The sequence below is a fragment of the Habropoda laboriosa genome, unplaced genomic scaffold (assembly GCF_001263275.1).
Source record: "Habropoda laboriosa isolate 0110345459 unplaced genomic scaffold, ASM126327v1 scaffold385, whole genome shotgun sequence".
Lineage (NCBI taxonomy): Eukaryota > Metazoa > Arthropoda > Insecta > Hymenoptera > Apidae > Habropoda > Habropoda laboriosa.
Window position 1 is genome coordinate 633,167 of NW_017100556.1, and position 19,001 is coordinate 652,167.

At 33.3% G+C, this 19,001-nt stretch overlaps 1 protein-coding gene across 2 annotated transcripts in view; it reads right to left on the reverse strand.

Moving 5' to 3' along the window:
* Nucleotides 1-3,710: 3,710 nt before the first annotated feature.
* Nucleotides 3,711-19,001, reverse strand: part of LOC108576597 — a 21,911-nt gene continuing 6,620 nt past the window's right edge. For both annotated transcript variants that reach the window (XM_017939614.1, XM_017939613.1), the window contains 4 exons: nt 16,155-16,372; nt 13,503-13,577; nt 7,960-8,191; nt 3,711-4,764 (listed from right to left, as the gene is read on the reverse strand). In XM_017939614.1, the coding sequence (XP_017795103.1) occupies nt 4,649-4,764; nt 7,960-8,191; nt 13,503-13,577; nt 16,155-16,372 (641 nt within the window). In that variant the 3' untranslated portion in view covers nt 3,711-4,648. The remainder of the gene's footprint in view (nt 4,765-7,959; nt 8,192-13,502; nt 13,578-16,154; nt 16,373-19,001) is intronic.

Sequence of the window (19,001 nt, forward strand, 5' to 3'; positions counted from 1 at the left end):
TCCTTGTCGCACACTAGTGCTTTCCTTGTCTAATACCTCTGTTTACATCCTGTAATCCTATTAAAAAGTCGTAGTTCGTATCACCTAACGCGAGATGGCGTTAGTTTCGTTTTCCAAAAATTCTGTCCTTGTCTAACACTATATTTTTCCTTGTCTAACACATTACTCTAGTGCTATTTATTTAATTAATAATTATAATCACTTCTTAACTGCTGTAACATTACTACTAACGTAGACAGTAAAGAACAGTTTCTTGCTTACTTTCAAGTACTTTAGTTATAGAATAAATAGTGTTCCTTGTTAAATAACTAAATGTTGTTTATAACTATTTGAAATGTTAAATAAAACTACTGCACGCTTCAACCTAATAAAACAGCTTAATGTATCAATTTAACATTAAATTAACCATTGTATTCAGTAAATTAGTGAGAAATTGTTTGTAACTTTTATTAAAAATTAGTGAATTGTAACAGAACGTGCGTAAGAAATTAAATCATAAGACGAGAGTTTCATTACTTACCTGGTATAGTATATCTCATACTATTCACTGCATTAACTTGTAAAATAACAAGTAGTGCATAAAAAAATTAATAAATAACATTTACTTAACTGTGCGAGTTGCATATTTGTAGGCGTCGTTCAGATGTACCTTTGTTTGTATGCATGCAGGTGTATCGTTTACAATTTAAAATAATTTGGGAATAAATTCTTCGACAATGTTAGGATAATTTTATTCAACAGACACAATAAACATTTCACTGATATATAAAGAATCAAACTTTTATTTCGATAAAAATTCAAACGAACAAAGATTCATTTTAATAATCATTTGCACAGCATAAAATTTGACAAATCGATTAACAAATGACAACAGCAGCAAAAAACTTAAATAAACACTATACAATTATATCAAAATAAACTTATTACTTTTTATCAACAAGTAACGTACATTTAGCATTTATTTTTTTTCTTGATTTCAAAATTTATTTTCAATTCGTTTTATTAAAATCGTACCTTTACCTTCAACTAATTATACGATGCAAGAATACAACCTTTAAAATTTCTGCGAATGGTGCTTCTTAAAATTAGAGTGGGAATTTGAAATAAAGGGAACGAAGCTTCATGGGAATAATACAGTAAACCCTTGATTTTAAGGACTAACGAGAGTAACAGTTATTCAATGTTTAAGTGTCGAAAAGAATTTAAGACAATATTGAAGATATAAAAAGGGTTACACACGTTGTTGGTTACTTCGAAGTCTATTTAGATATGGGAATCCGTAAAATCGAGAGTTTATTGCAACATTTAACATCGGTTTTCGATAAAAGTAACTTCAATTCGTTTGGTAATAATATTCGAATCATAACCTCGTCGTCGTCGATTATTCAACATTCGATAATACCCGAACAAGTATTCATTTAATATTCGCTTAAAAGTGACAACACAGTCATCAGTATATATGTTATTATTCGACTAGATTATATTATATTAGTCTCTCTACTGTTTTTTTTTTTTGCGTTTTTCTTTTTTATATATATTTTTGCCTGTTTGGCTTCCGGTTGAAGACACTCGCTTCGAACCCCTAATGCACATGTACAGTATATCTAATGGTATCGCATATATCAATAGAAATAATCTCAATTCTCAATGGCCAAGTCAATTGGACACTATAATAATAATAATAATTGTAATAACTTTCTAGATCATTTTCTTTGTCTTACATGCTACTGTTTTGAAAGTTTCGTTTAAACCCTGCTAGAATTTCATTAACCGTAACGTGAATTGTCAACTGGCCTTCTGTAATTGTAGTTTCAATTTACAAAAACAATTTGTTTTACGATAATCTTTTTACCGAATCGTTCTTTGTTTTTAACACAGGGCCGTAAATTTAGAGTGCAAACAGAATCGTTCGACGAGAGTCAGAACGTTGTTTCAACTTCGTAACATTACGTGGAAAACTTGTAGGTTATGTGCGTCGAAAGCCGAAAATACGTAACCCTAATAAGTAAGTTTTACGACTTACCAGTATTTGTGCTAATGTGAAATGATACTGAATCGTTAAAAAAATACTTTTGACCTTAAGAGCGAATCACCTTTGAACAATATAAATTAATAGTTCGACTCGTTCTTCCCTTCATGTTTGCGTAAAAAAAGGTTCTTAATCTATGATTATTCTAGTTTGTTAATTACGTTCAGGCCTATACATTTGGCGCATAGTCGGCGCTGCGAATAATTTTCATATCGAAACGATTTACATTCTTTTCACTTATATGTCCGTAATGATAAATATTTAAACAAATTGTTGCTGAAAGAAATTTAATAAGAAATTTAATTGTTGCTTCAATAAAATTAGTTTTGTGAAAAATAAATATATATTAACAACAGCAACAACAACAATATAAGCTCGATCATTTTTTTCTATGTCATCAACGGAATCATAAAAGAACTTATTGAATAATATATAATAACAATCTTATTTCTTAACGATATTTGCGAAATAATATCTTAAATAAAAGAAGAATACTATGCTTAACTATTTTTACAAAAGACGATTCATTACTGATAATATAACGAGAAATCCTGAATTAATTACAAGTTATCCCTTTAAACTTTATATAAGAACATCTTAAATATCATATGTTTATTCAAAGTAACCGTTGGCTATTTCACTGTTATTTTTTTTTTTGCAAAGTTCTCAAAATTCGTTAAAAAATCTTTATCATAAAAACTGTACTACCTGTTATAAAAACACATGGTGCTTTTGAAATACCCAGTGTTACCAATTTATTAGACGTAGTACTGGCTAGAACTTTACGAGGCACAGTTACGAAGTGACACCTGTTGCCGTTTTCGAAGGACTTTATAGTATTTTAAATGAAGGCATAAATTACATCGATAATCAAACGACGTTTTATAACCTTGATACGTTTTATAAGAAACGTAAATAATGGTAATATCTAGATTAGGTTATGTAATTTACTGCTTGCAATACAGCATAACAAAAATAAATACAAAAATTCTCATTTGAATATGCAAGAAATAAAGCACCACTTTATTACTGTCCCTCGTAGCTGCGTGAGCGAAACTCATTAGAAAGAAGCACGCGTATGTACGAATTGACTTGAATCACGCGCGCATATTTGCTTAATTATTCGTGGGAGAAGCCAGATACACTTCCATAATTTCCCGGTCCGACTGACAATAAAGATAATAGTTCTCTGATTAATATAGGCCTTCCTGTCCATATGGTTATGTGGTGATCGATAATTATTATTGTATGGCGCGCTTACGCAAATATACTAGGCTCGGTCGGTAATTGCGTCAGACTAGTTTTGCGAATAAAGCAAAGCTCATTCTCACAAAAAATTGCACGCGTTACACTCACTCATCGACTTGCAAATAAGTCGCAATGAACGATGCAAATTTTTTAACAGTAAACGTAAAAACAAACTTGAATAATTTAGTTACCTTTTTAGTTTTTACTATATTGCTTTATACTCGAAAGAAAAGACAGCGTAACAGTTCAAAGACTTGTTTTTTTTATTTATTACCTATAAATATTTTCTTGCAAATTGACACCTATAAACATCTACGATTTTTGCATACTGCAGACAAATATATACATACTTTGGCAGTAGTATATAAAATTCCTGATTTTTAGAAGTGTCGGCTGTTTTAACAATCGACAGCTTAATTTGCCAGTATCGGTGAGCGAGTGTAGTCAAATTTCACTTCGCAGTAGATTTGTCGTATTCATTTAGTTCATTAAAATATATTGATACACTTGGAGAAAAAGCGGCACCCCGTACATGAAACGATATCTATACTTGTAAACGATTGAATAATTTGAATAAATTTCTTCTAGTAATTTTTGTGCTTTGAAAAATAGATACTTTATCTTTTAAACTTTCATGTGAAACGTCAACGAAAACAGGTGTCGCTTTCTTTGACATAGGGCACGTAACTAACCCTTTTAACGTTAAACATGGCCGCAAACGATAGATCGCGTGCGGACTATGTTTGCGATTGTGGTGCATTGGCTGCTTATCGAACGCCCATGTGCGTTCACCGCACGCACATTCACTTTGAACGCTTGTTCGCGTCCGCGATATCAAAAGGATTAAAACTATATTAATAATACTCTCTTTTTATGGCTTTAATCCTCACACTAGGTGTATCGATTTTTGTAATAGAAACATTTCCGTTCGTTCCGCCGCATCTAATCTGTCACCGTGCCTTGTAAACAAACGGATAACCTAAAAACTCCTCTCAATTCGTGAATCTCCCGTGAACACGACTTACAACTTTCGAGACACAGAACGTTCGAAATTTCTTGTAACGTCAGTTTTGCGACAATGATTAAACTCCCTCTTTGTTTCCAAAGCCAACCTGTGCGTCAACTCCGATACAAATTCTTCAAAGTGGCCGAAGAACCTTTTCCCTCTCGAGAGACGTTTGACTCGAGAAATCGATTCTCGATCGTGCGTGAACTTCTCGAGGAGCTTTCGAGTGCCCGTGCCGCGTGGACACACTCCTCTGAAACATTCCGGGAACTCTCGCAGACGTTTTAGCACCGACAAAGCACGCTTTGTGTTCTGAACGCGAGAAACCATCTCAGCCCGGCCGCGGACCGGAACACGTTAACGCCTTATTCGCTTGACATCAGCTGCACACTGTCGTCCGCAGATCTGTGAAGACGCCGAACGTCTGACAATGAACGAATCGGCGTAGGGTGTAACAAGGAGAACGTATGCGAGTGGCGATCTGAAAAATTGCAACAGAAACGTAATGCTTCGTCAACACGATACTACACAATGTGTATTGCTTGAATAATACCCTATTTCATTCATAGTAGTGACTCTATAGTTTCTGTATATACCTATATGCGTGTTACGTTTATACGATCTGTCTAGAAAGAAAAAATCAGGTTCGTGTTTAACATATATTAACTTCCATCTTATAGAATACAATTCTGCGATATTTTAAGAAAACATCGACGAGAAATTTTTAATTAGGAATTTTGTAAAAATTGAAGGTTACACAAAATATATACATATATCGACTAAGGTGTTGAATTACAATACCGTACAAATGTAGGTATATGTGCGTAGTACTGAAGGTTGCGCATGCGCAGACGTATGCACTTATGCGTCTTTACGACTGAATAATTCTCCTTTGTCTTTATTTTACATAACCAATATTTGAATAAATGCAAGATTTATTTATCAAATCTATTAAAGAGTGTTTTATATGCACGTTACTGATTATAGAGATTGAAATCGTTAAAATTATAGAATCAGAAAAATTTCTGCTTCCCCGTAATCCTTGCAAATTAATTCCTATCCATATTCGAACGTTTCTGACACGTTAAAGCGTAACGAGCGAGCCGGGGTTACTGGCCTAGATAAAAAATGCGATATTTAACGTGCGTGCATGTAAGCCACGAAAGGGACGGCATAAAAAATCGCGCAATGCGACAAGTTCGGGATGATTAGATCTGTCACGCATGTTTTCAACTCCGACGGTAAATCAACCGACAAGAAAATAAAACGGGAAGTATGTACCGACAACTGTACGTCACGTGGTACTGTCATGAAGACGATCGATTATCGAGTCTTGAATTTTTAATGTTGACACTGGTATAGTATATACTTTATAGTCATAAATTATAACTCCTAATAAATATTGAATATTAATTATTACTGCTAGTAAAGTTAGTGCAATATTAATACCTACTGATGAAATATTATTTTGATATTAATATGTAATTAATATTGATGTACTTGGAATAATAATGCAACAGTAGAATAGACGCAATTTGATCAATAGAAAAATACTATCTACATAATTCATGTAATATTACAACATTAATATATTTATATTAAGAATATTTGTGCAATACTATTATAAATCTAATTGAAATAATATTACAGTACAATGCCGAAACGAGGATGAAAATGACACTAACCCTAATTCCAAATATGACAATACAGGGTGTTTCAGAAATGTGATTTTCAGAAACATGAATCATCACAGGATCACCTAACTGGATCAATTTTCATCTAACCTTAGTTATTATTTTTTTATTTACAATAATTGATGCTAAATATTATCTATACCACTATTATCTTTGTAGGAGTGTGCGGTATCAAAATGGACAAACAATGGTTAAAGTAACTCTGGAAAGTTTTACTTCAAGCATCTTTTCTACATTTCCACTAACAACGAAGATGATCAAATACTTCGAACCTTCGAAAATCAATCGAATCGAAGCAAGTATCGAACGAAACAGCATTGATTCTTCCGAAAATTCACATTTCCTTCGTCTGAACGATATCATCGTTGAAATCGACCGGTGTGGACTGTGCACCTGGAGAGGTGCAGAGGAGTAAAGAGGTGGTTTGGCGCAAATATTTTCCGTGAGCGGAAACTCGGTGAAGAGCCGATCGAAAGCTAGGGGGCGCGGGATAAAGAGACGTGGCACGCCCACCGTTCCGCGAACCATTAATTTATGCAGGTTAAAAATAAGGTGAAATCGATCGCCGTCTATATATCGTTCGTTGGCGAGCATCAAGGTCGAGGGATAAGTGTTCCTGGGCGAACACACGAATTCGTTCTAATGCCCTAAGGAATGCTTGTCCAGTTCCTTGATTTCCATATTTCGCGATTTCTCCGAGGTATTCTCAAGGATCCAGGTTTGTTCGTATGGATCTAGAATGTTGGATCACGAGTATCGGTGATTATCGTCTAATTTATTCAGGGGTTGAAAGATTTGTATGTTTGCAAAGTGGAATTGTAATTAGATGTATGTATGTCTGTGGAGGAATTTAAGGTATTTACGTATGTGTGTGTGTGTTGCGGTGTCGTGTTTAAAAAGGATGCAGGTTCTATTTGAAAGGATCTATTTAGAGTGGCCTTGCAACGGCCTTGACGCCTTCACCTATCGATCTTCCTTTGTGAAATTCTAATGAGACACTCGATTTAATTCAATTTCTGAGGGTTTCGATTTTTATTCGTCCCGCTCAATGCACGTTCCATGTCGTGTTCTGTTCCAGGGTAAAATATGACGTTTCTGCGGGGAAAATTAGTTTCTAGTTAATTGTCCGTTGAATATCTTAACCTATATTGAAGGATCGAGGGCTATTTCTGTGCGAGCGGAATGTGTGATTAATGGTTGATACATTGGTAGCTGGGGTAGTTTTCTGTATTTTTAAATAAAGGGGTTATTAAATATAGCGTACCGGGGCTATTAACTAATGGAACCGTTAGCGGACTATAAACGGTACTGCGATATCGTAAAAAAAGAATCAAAATGAAATGAGGTATCTTTGTAGAAAAATTAAAGTCTAATAAATATCCCAAAGGTGGAGGAAGTAGGTGTGGTACCGTTTCGTAAATAATATATGAATAACGCGATCATTTTGACGCAATAAAAATAATAAAAAGAATAACAGCGAACTATTTATTTGTAACAAAATAACTACTTTAATTGATCAATTAAAAACTGTAAAAATTTTTAAACTATAACATTTGTAACAAAAGTACTACTTTAAATTATCATTTAAAAACTATAAAAAATCTTGCTCAACCAAGATTAAAACCTTCTCCTGCTTCGCTCATCTAATTAAAAAATAGTCATCTAATTAAAAATAGTCATCCATCAACGCAATTTGTAAAAGAAATAAATGGCAAAGTATCATTGACGTCACGTGGCGAATGCAAATTCAGATAATCGATTATAAGAAACTAATATTTATTAAAGCATCGAACCAGCATAAGAAATATAGTTATCAAGCTTACGTTACTAAAACTTATGTACGGAAAACACGCAAACTATGCTTACTGTCAAGGAGATAGCTATAGAACAAGAAGATACACAGCTGTATAAGAAAGGATCTGCGTGACGAAAGCGTCGTTTTATCTATGGAAAAGGCAATTTCTACTTGTTTGGACTCGCACCTCTGATATCGGTGGATGGCTCGCTTCTGGACAGCTCGTGATCGTTGCTGCGACACGAGCCCGTCTTCGACGGGCTCTTGTAATGTGCCAGCACGTCGCTCTTCCCGGACGTGGTCTGATTCTGATGGGGAAAATGGAAAGTCGTGGTGTGCGGCCACGAAGCAGGTGGAGGACTTCGTACCAGGTGCTCGTGCACTTGAGCTAGAGTTAGAGGATCGGTGTCGCCTAGTTCCTGAAAGAAAAGGAACAAATTGGAATTTTGGGGAATAGAATTTTGACCTCTTCAACCCTGGAATATTAACATTAATTTTTGTGACTTTAATATATTTTAAATAAGAATTTTGGAGAATAGAATTTTGACCTCTTCATCTCTTCAACTCTGGAATATTAACATTAATTTTTGTGACTTTAATATTTTTTAAATAGGAATTTTGGGGAATAGAATTTTGACCTCTTCAACTCTGGAATATTAACACTAATTTTTGTGACTTTAATATTTTTTAAATAGGAATTTTGGGGAATAGAATTTTGACCTCTTCAACTCTGGAATATTAACACTAATTTTTGTGACTTTAATATTTTTTAAATAGGAATTTTGGGGAATAGAATTTTGACCTCTTCAACTCTGGAATATTAACACTAATTTTTGTGACTTTAATATTTTTTAAATAGGAATTTTGGGGAATAGAATTTTGACCTCTTCAACTCTGGAATTTTAACACTAATTTTTGTGACTTTGTGGCAACTGCCACGGGAGGGCCACGCACTTAGGCCTGGCGACTCTTGGCCCTCGAGGCGAAGAATCGAGAGATGTTTTTCCAAACAACTCCGAGTTTCTTCGTCCTGGAGGACAAGAGTATCGCCTCGGCAATGCAGGCCAGCGGCCCCACTTCCTGGGACTTTCCCAGGGAAAAGGGGCTACTTAAGGGAGCCCCAAAAAAGGCAGGAGGCCTTTTGTCGTAGACTTCCTTTCTACGCGCATCGTATCGCCTTACATTTAAAATTAGTTTAAGTATTATTGGTTGAATAAATATATTTTTGTTACCCACTTTGCGAGTAATCAGTTTCTGGAACCTTAATCTATTTTTTTCTTCTCTTTATAATCTACCTTTTAATTTTCTCTTTAATCTACCCTTTTATTTTCGTACTACTGGAAATATATGTTCCATTTTTATTCATTTTCACGGAGACCTTTTCACATTCTAAAAATATTTCCCTTTTCTTCCACGTGTATTCTTGATCCCTTTCTTTCGATTTACGTGGTTTACTGTTTCGAAAAAATTTTCATTCCTCGATACATCATTGCGATTGACGTTTATACCTTGTTATTCTATTAGGATTAATTTGATAAACGTAAATCTTGCATTACAAAGTCAGTTTAGTCTTAATCCGCGTCCTAGAAATAGGATCACGGATAATTGAGTTTGTCTGTTTTATTTTATACACAGCGATCTGTTATTTCGCGAAATTTTTTTTTTCCCAACAGAGATTGTTGAAAGTGTTTTGTCTGCAGCGTGGCTAAATCTATTAAAATTAACCTGCTTTTCAGATCGAAAGATAATTGAATTTGTGCGAATTTATTTCAAGTACTTTATACTTTGTCGTGGAAGTTTTAATCTTATAATTGCATCTTTCAAAGCATTATTTTGTTGAAATCAACTCCATGTACTGTGTCCCTTTAGTTTTAGGTTTAGAATTTAGATTTAAAATTTGGATTTTCATTGAAAATTAATTCATGAAAAATTTTAATTTACTAAAAATTTTAGAATTTGATTTTTTTATTAAACTAAAAAAAACAAATTTACAAGCTTACCGTTGTATTCTCTCAAAAAAATAAAAATTCCATTTTTTGACCAATTGCAATTTTATTTACAGCATGGCAAATTTTGACTGTTAAATCAGAGAAGTCACGAAATGACGAATAAAAAATTTCAATTTCTTTCTGAATATAATTTCTCTAGCCTTAACTTGCTTCCTGCAACTTGCAATCAGATCTGCACATCACACTTATTCGTTGTTTTATCGCTACCAGTAACCTGTGTACGTTACTATTTAGTGTCGTAAATTTTATTGATAAGCGACCTAAGCACCTAGTTATATACTACTCTAGGCTTAAGTGACCTGTTTTCAGTTTGACATCCTATTAGTATTAATTCACTATCCAGTTTCTTTGACCTTGTACAGAAAGTTAGTTAGATTTATGAGGTTGTTTGCGCTTGTACGTGTGAATTACAATAGAACACATGAAAAAGAGGACTATTTTGCATATAAAACACTGCAGTCCTAAACTTTCCCTGCATTTCTAGTATGCCAAATTAACGCGAATTTGGAAACTTTATTAAAATTTAATTAGAAAACTGGTCAATATACAATTTCATATTTTCTGTCAAATCTTAATTATTTCTAGAATCAACTATCTGAAAGTGATAAAAATTTTTAAAATTGAAGTTTCAATAACATGCTTGGTAGACAAAAATTGCAAAAATTAAAGTTCGCACTGTGAAATTTCACAATTAATTTAACAATTTAAATTTCAATAACACGAGTGATACAAGAAAAATTTTTTAAATTATTATTTCAATAACATCAAAATTAAAATTTCAATAACATCAGTAACAGAATAGAAACTTCAAAAATTAGAATTTGCAGTGTGAAATTTCACAATAAATTTAACGATTCAAATTTCAATAACGCGAGTGGTAATAAAAATTTCCAAAATAAAAATTTGCACTGTGAAATTTCACAATTAATTTAACAATTCAAATTTCAATAATACGAGTGGCAGAATAAAAATTAAAATTTCAATAACATCAGTGATAGAATAGAAACTTCAAAAATTAAAATTTGCACTGTGAAATTTCACAACAAATTTAACGATTCAAATTTCAATAACGCGAGTGGTAATAAAAATTTGCGCTGTAAAAAATATTCAAATTTCAATCCTTTCCACTTACCACTTTTCAGCCCTTTAACTCACGATTTCTTTCACCGACTATACATTTTCTATTTTACCACTGTATCACGTAAGGAAAGCTAACGTATCACACATCATTTGCATTTGATAATTCTGTCTCGCAAATTCATACGAAAATCACAGTAAAAATAAATCTCTCTCGCTAATGCAACCAGATTTTATCACACGTTGAGAAAAATTTATAGCACGAGCCTGACTCTTCGTTACAATGCAAGGTTAAAGATACGAAAATTTGACGATTCAGAATTTCAAGTCGATAAAATTTCAACTCTGAAATAAAACACACATCGCATGAGCGGCAGCGAAGTTTCAATTTGTTCTCGATAAGAAAGACATCACTTATCAGATCAAACAAGCGATCATACTTATGTAAATGTTAGGATCAGCCTCTTACAAAACGACTCGATTAACCCTTTTTACATCAGACTTATCGAATGTTATTTCTAGAGAAACGACTGTTACTTCTTTCTCTACCCAACATTTTTATTCCCTCGAGCACTCGATCAATTCACATTGTTTTTCTTTTCTTTCTTTCTCGGCGACTCGAACCCTTGGATTTTGCTGGAAGTTCGACAATAGACAACCGGTTGGAGTACATGAAATCTCGTGTACACTCGACGTTACAACGACGAGGCTTATTGTGACCGCACCCTGCCAGACCAGGGTTAATGGAATGAATGTGTACTACTTTCTGTAGTAGACAATTGTTGTGGATGATCGACAGTCGGTGATTGTACAATTGGAAAATAGATACCTTCTGTCACTTTCTAAGAATGCTGATCTTAGAAAGTTGAGGAAGTTTTCTGTATGAGAAGTCTATTTCAGAGTGGACTTTAGTGGTAAGATGTTTTAGTAGAGAAATTTTAAACTTGCTGATAGATAATGGCAATTGTAATTTTTTCAATTCTGTGTCAATATTTTTGGTAATATTTGTTTAACTGATTTTTTTAATATTTGTCTGTCAATATTTTAGGTACTATTTATTTAACTTTCTTTCTTAATATTTATCTGCCAATATTTTTAATATTATTGCTTTAATTTCCTTTCTGAATATTTGTCTGCCAATATTTCTGGGATTATTTATTTCATTTCCTTTTTAAATATTTGTAATACTGTAATTTATTTTTTTAATATTTGTCTGCCAATATTTCTGATACTGTTTCATCTATTTTTTCAATATTTGTCTGTCGATATTTCTGAAATTATTTATGACAAATAACAGCCCACAAAGTACTCTGCCATTATTTACAACATTTGTGAAAGCTGATAAATAACGATTCACCGAAATTACGCTTGAATTGCTCTAAATGTAAAATTAGTCTGGTATTTGTAATAGTTCTATTTTCTTTTCAAATATTTGCAAATGTTCAGTGCAAATATTGCTATCACCGAACGCTATAGTGCTTCGGGAACTTATGTAACAACTGATAACGCGTTAGGTTTCTTAGAGTACTAATCTATGTGTTTTTGAAAAAGGTATTCCTGTAATTCCTGTAATTTCATTTATGTAATCGGTGACACATTCTTATCTGCTACCTGTCTACCGTATCACCTTTCTGATCTAAAAATTACTCTGCAAATGTAATCAGGCTTTATCACCCTAAAAAGAAAAAAGAAAAAAACCAAACAAAATGATTCTCTCAATTTTTATAAATTTTTCTTCAAACCTTAAATAATAAAAGATCTAAGTTTAGTTGTATAAAAATTTGCTCATACAGGGTAATGTTAACATTTAAAGAGTCTTAAGTGTTAAAAATAGGATAACACAATCATAAACTGAAATTTCGAAGATTCATACTTTGAAATTTCAAAAATTCGTAAAATAAAATTTTGTCTACTGGACAAAAATTAATCTAAGAAACTACAACACTCAGAGAAGACGTCAGATGTCAATTTTCCTTAATTTTCATTTAGGAGTGAATATCTCAAAAAAAGATTCCACTAAGTTTCCACAAGTTCAATAAAAATTTCAAGGGTGAAAAAGGGTTTCAAAGATCCACAAATTAAAGTTTCGTCTACTCGACAAAAATCGAAAAGTGAACATCTCCTAGAAAAAGGAATTTCACTAAATTTAGTTACTTAAAATTTTCACATACAGCTTAATTAAAAATTTCAAGGGTGAGAAAGGGTGTCAAAGATCCCTAAATTGAAATTTTGTCCACTCGACAAAAATCGAAAAGTGAACATCTCCTAGAAAAAGGAATTCCGCTAAATTTAGTTACTTAAAATTTTCCTACCCAATTTAATTAAACATTTCAAGAGTTAAAAATAAGAACTTAAAATTACGAAAACTCGAAGTGATCGACCAACGTAAAAGCGGCCAAAGTGCAAAGGGTAGATAATTCTCTAACGACTGTTTATATTCCCTTCACAATCCGCTAAGTGTCTCGATACTTATACGAACGTGAACGTGTACCCTATCGTCTCTCCGCTATCAAGTTCACGCTGGCATTAATAATGCAACCTGGCCGCCCGCCGATCAATGCTCCTTTCACGCTCCTACAGGCGAAGATAAAGGCGAACGAACAGGACAAAGGAAGAAAAAAAAAAAAAAAAAAGAATTGCTCACCTGAGACATGAGTATGGCGTCATCAGACTCAGATTCTTCCACGGATTCCACGAGGCTCTCGCGACTCGCCAGTACCTGGAAGAACGAAGATTTATCGTCGAATGATTCACCAGATATCGATGAGAATTTTGAAGAAACGGAAGTACGTAGAGAATGAGTCAGAAATTCATTTGTGTGATTTGATGTAACGAAGGAGGATGTGTCACGATTGCAGACCACGACTGATCTGCATGTAACACTCGTTGAATTGATTACTGGAATTGTTTCAAGGCGATGAGGTTCTGTACGAGGCGGATTTTAATATTCGTGGATGGCAGAGTGGTTGTAGAAAGTGGGACATGGTGCAGGTATTTTTTCTTCTTTTTTCTTCTTTGGATATAAATAGAGAGGATGTGAAGATTGTAAGGGTTAATGAGGTTTGTCTTGCATTAAGCTTCATTTTTATGAAACATATTTCTTTTTTTCTTTATTTTATTACCGTGCTTGGGGAGTTAGCAAATTGTTGGTGTTGTGAATTTAAAACAAATAAGAATGTTGAGATTAAGTGGTTGAAATGTTTGTAATTACATAATTGTATGAAATATTGGAATTTTTGTATAATCACAGTGGTGGAAAAAGGAACTATAATGATTGATTATAAGTGTTCTTGTTGATAAATAAATTAAGAAGAGATTGCAAGAGAAATGTAATGCTACTTTTCATTAACTAAAATTTTTACCTTATGCATTTAAGACAAATAAAGATGTTGGAATTAAATGTTTGAAAGATTGGAATTTTTTTATAATTACAATGATGGAAAAAGGAACTATAATGGGTGATTATAAATGTTCCTATTAATGAAGAGATGAAGAAAAATTGAGAAATGCAATGCTATTTTTCAAGTATCAAATTTTTACTTTGTGTATTTAAAAAAAATGAAAATTTTTGAATTAAATGTTTGAAAGATAAGTCATTCTTACTAGTTAAGGAATGGAGAAAAAAAATTGCAAGAGAAATGCAACGTTACTTTTCAATCAAAGATACAGTGAAAGTAGTAAATATTTATAAGTTCTTGATAAAGTCTGCTTCATACGGTTTCCCCATTTTTCACACGAAGAGGAAAGGCGTAAGTGGTATGGATGAATGAATGTGTGGGTCTCCTTTGAACGAAACAATGAGTCACAAGTATACTCTAGGAAAGAATGAGTTATGTTACTGTAGCGTGCAACGCGCTTAATGAAATAACAGTGGCTGATTGCAAAACGTGAATGAGTGAACGATTCTTCTGATTCTTGGAACGAATCAGTGGCTATTAAGAGCTGCGTAACGCAGAGAAAATTCAAGAAAAATGGTACGTCACTTCTGTGATTTTTCTATAATAAAAATTACTATTACTATTTACAATATTGTTGCTATCGCTGCTTTATACTATGCTGCAAATTCGTACTTGATTTATTACAGTAACTATGCAGATTCGTAAAACCGGAAGTCATCAGCGACAGTAACCAAAGAAGGATATTTTTAGAGACGATTGACAAATTTCTACAATTTCAATTCGACGGAAAATCAAATTTCTTCAACTTTCAAGTACTCCAATTTCAATTCTCTCACTAAACCGGAAGTCATCGGCGATTATAAGCAAAGAAGAGTATCCTCACAGAGCACTGACAAATTTCTACAATTTCAATTCGACGGAAAATCAAATTTCTTCAACTTTCAAATACTCCAATTTCAATTCTACAATTAAACCGGAAGTCATCAGCGACTATAAATAAAGAAGAATATTCTCACAGAAAATTGATAAACTTCTACAATTTCAATTCGACGGAAAATCAAATTTCTTCAACTTTCAAGTACTCCAATTTCAATTCTCTCACTAAACCGGAAGTCATCGGCGATTATAAGCAAAGAAGAGTATCCTCACAGAGCACTGACAAATTTCTACAATTTCAATTCGACGGAAAATCAAATTTCTTCAACTTTCAAATACTCCAATTTCAATTCTACAATTAAACCGGAAGTCATCAGCGACTATAAATAAAGAAGAATATTCTCACAGAAAATTGATAAACTTCTACAATTTCAATTCGACGGAAAATCAAATTTCTTCAACTTTCAAGTACTCCAATTTCAATTTTACAATTAAACCGGAAGTCATCAACGACTATAAGCAAAGAAGAATATCCTCACAGAGCACTAACAAATTTCTACAATTTCAATTCGATGGAAAATCAAATTTCTTCAACTTTCAAATACTTCAATTTCAATTCTCTCACTATACCGGAAGTTATCGGCGATTATAAGCAAAGAGGAATATCCTCACAGAGCACTGACAAATTTCTACAATTTCAATTCGATGGAAAATCAAATTTCTTCAACTTTCAAATACTTCAATTTCAATTCGATGGAAAATCAAATCTCTTCAACCTTCAAATGCTTCAATTCCAATTCCATGACCAAACCAGAATACACCATCAACCAAGAGCATAACTGCTCTCTAACAATCCTCATATAAAAAACAAATTATCAAGCTTTCAGCAACCTTCTGACATTGATGTTCAATTCTTCCCTAATCTCGAAGGACAGCCACGTTTCATCCCGAAGAATTCCCCCTGTTTCATTCTTATTTTTACTGTTTTGGGAATGTGAAACAGGTAGCTTATCGATTCGAACCTGTAGGAAAGGATTATCCTGTCGACTCAACCTAAGCGCCTCCATATCCTGATCGATGTTTCGTGTTCTACCAGGTGTCAAGGTTAGAATCGAGTGCGACGGTGACGGTTGACAGGCGACGACGACATCGACGGCTGCCACGCTCAAGGTCGACGGAATCCTCGATACCTGGTTGTCGTTCTCGCTGCCACTGCGCCTGCAGGCATTCGTAATGATCGCTGGAACAGAAATCATCGAGTTCCATTCATTTTAACGTCGCGTTTCTGCAAATACAATTTCATGATTATTGGGAAATACTTGAAAAATTCCGTAACCTTAATATATTACTATACCTATAGAAAATTATTAATAAATGAAATTTAAATTGAAAATTAATCTATTGATTATCAACACTGAAATTAATTTCTAAAATTAAATTCAGCAGAATTACTCCAACAAATTCGGACAATTAAAATAATTTATTCAGAAGAGTATAAATTTTCGAATAGAGTAAAATTTATAATTTTACAATGATAAGAATGTGCTCATACTTATTTTATTCTATCGTAAAAATTTGTTCGTTTTACGGACAGAATGTGTGTATATAAAACAATTCGCTCTAATTTTCAAGTATGCAATGTGAACTGACCATTATGTGAACATTAGGCATTGTGCTGCAATGCAAATCTGAACTTGTTTTATTTCATTTTTAACTGATCAGAATATTAACTTTTTCTTTATTTTATTATCAAAATATGTAAATACGAATTCCCTTGAATTTCCCATTAAATTACAAGAATATTAATTCACTTTATTTCTCAGAATAAACGAAGACTCTTGATTTCACAGTATTAGAAACTTGAACCATTAGAAAATGATCAGAAACGAAAGTACGCTCGGTATTCATCTGAAAATGAACAATTATCCCGACTAATTATCCTAATTGAAGGATTCAATTTTTGTTCGTGATAATGTCCATCGAATGCATGCTCCAATACACTTTTCTGTGTCTTCTAGACACAGCGGAGACACGAACCAGGGTGTGGTTCCCAACAACAAAACACGCTGCAAACCGTGAAACAATACTTTTCCACGTGAAATTTTCGTAAAATTTTTCTCCTCTCACCTCGTGTTAAAAAACGATTGAAAAATAATCAAATAATCTCTGTCGAATAGTTAATACATCGGTAGACAAATATTTCTCTGAAAAATACACCGTGCATTTGTTTTTGTTTTCTCCTCCCCTATTCTATCGTGGAAATATTGATTTACAGTTTATTGGACGATCGTTAATTGGAACACGCATGTTGATCCTTGCTATCGTGGATTTTTCCACGAGCTTCGTTTTGTTTGCTCAAATATCAATTACAATAGTCACGAACATTTCAGATTACATTTTTTTCTTTCTTTTTTTTTTTGTAAAATCGCTTCTTCCTCGTCGTTTTCGATAATTACATCGACAGGAGGGAATTTTTCCCCCTTCTTTTTTTCGGAGTTCAAAAATTATGTCACTGGTGTGAGGGCAGAAGGAATAAAAGGTAATCGTTTGGTCGATAATACTGATTCAATATTCATACGTTTCGTGCAAAACTTCGATGCTATCCGGTATCTCCGACGGAATAATTTTCCATTGCTTAAGAGCAGCGTGAAAGTGTAACAGATTAGGGAAAAAATGCCACTGGTTGAGGAAAAATAAAAATTTCTATCCTTCGAGTAAACTGTTCTAATTAAGATACAATTCGATTGCAATACTCTAAATTGCAGCAAAGACTCTTAACCATTTAAAGCTATATATTAACAAGCTTCTTAAAAATTTTCTGCACGCTAAAATTTTTCACTTTTTTACTCATAGATTTTCAATGACCAAAATCTATTTTCCGAAAAAAATCACCGCAGAGAAAAAATAAAAATTAGACATTATATAGAATAATCGACAATTATAAATTATTACGTTAAATCATATTTAAAAAACAAAATTCTTGTCCACGGAATAAAATTCAACCTGCAAACTCGTCAAATTAATCGAACTCAACAATCCGACGGGTTAAACCCTCCAACAGTTTGTTTCGCTTTTGAAAAATTCGTTACGAACTTTTCCAACAGGGATTATTCTAACACAAAAAGTAAATAACAAAAATTCCACTCGACCTTTCGATTAAACACTACTGTACTCTAAAAACTTGCTGGTACACTTTCTGAAGCTGAAATTAATATTTAACTCATTTATTTTCGTGCTATTAAAAATATACGGTAATTTTTCATATAGTTCGCTTCGCCAAGGGGTTCTTCGATTAATCGCTAGGTTCTTCCACGGAAAAGGAAGAACGAGAAGAAAATTGTCCTTTCCACGTGTATTCTTAGCCTTCTTTTCTCGATGTCCGCGCGCGCGTATACAAATACATTGCGGTGTGTGCAAAAGTTTTCCTTGCACGTGCCTCGAGGTGAAAAGCTGCTTTTCACGGTGAGTTCGAGGGAAAGCAATTAAGCAACGAAATTTATATTGAAACGTTCGGTGGCCTCAACTTCAGACCTTCTCTGAGATTTTTTTTTTTGTCTTTCAATTAACACGCCATCGATCAAAAGTCGAATACTCTTTTTTCTTTGCTCGCAAGTTTTGCCACGTTTCTTGAAATAATTAAAAATTTCCTGCGCTCTGAAACGTTCCCAATTGAATGATTGAAATTATCCGAGAAATGATTAAACTAAAGGATTGTAATAACATACAATATGAAAATTGTCGGTAAATTAAAATTCCTAACTTCTTTATCGGCAGATTCTTGGTTAAAAATCTTTTGAAAATTTCATCGCAGAGAAAAAATAATTTTTGTCCTCGGAGGGAAATATTGTAATTAAAAAATAACTCGATTG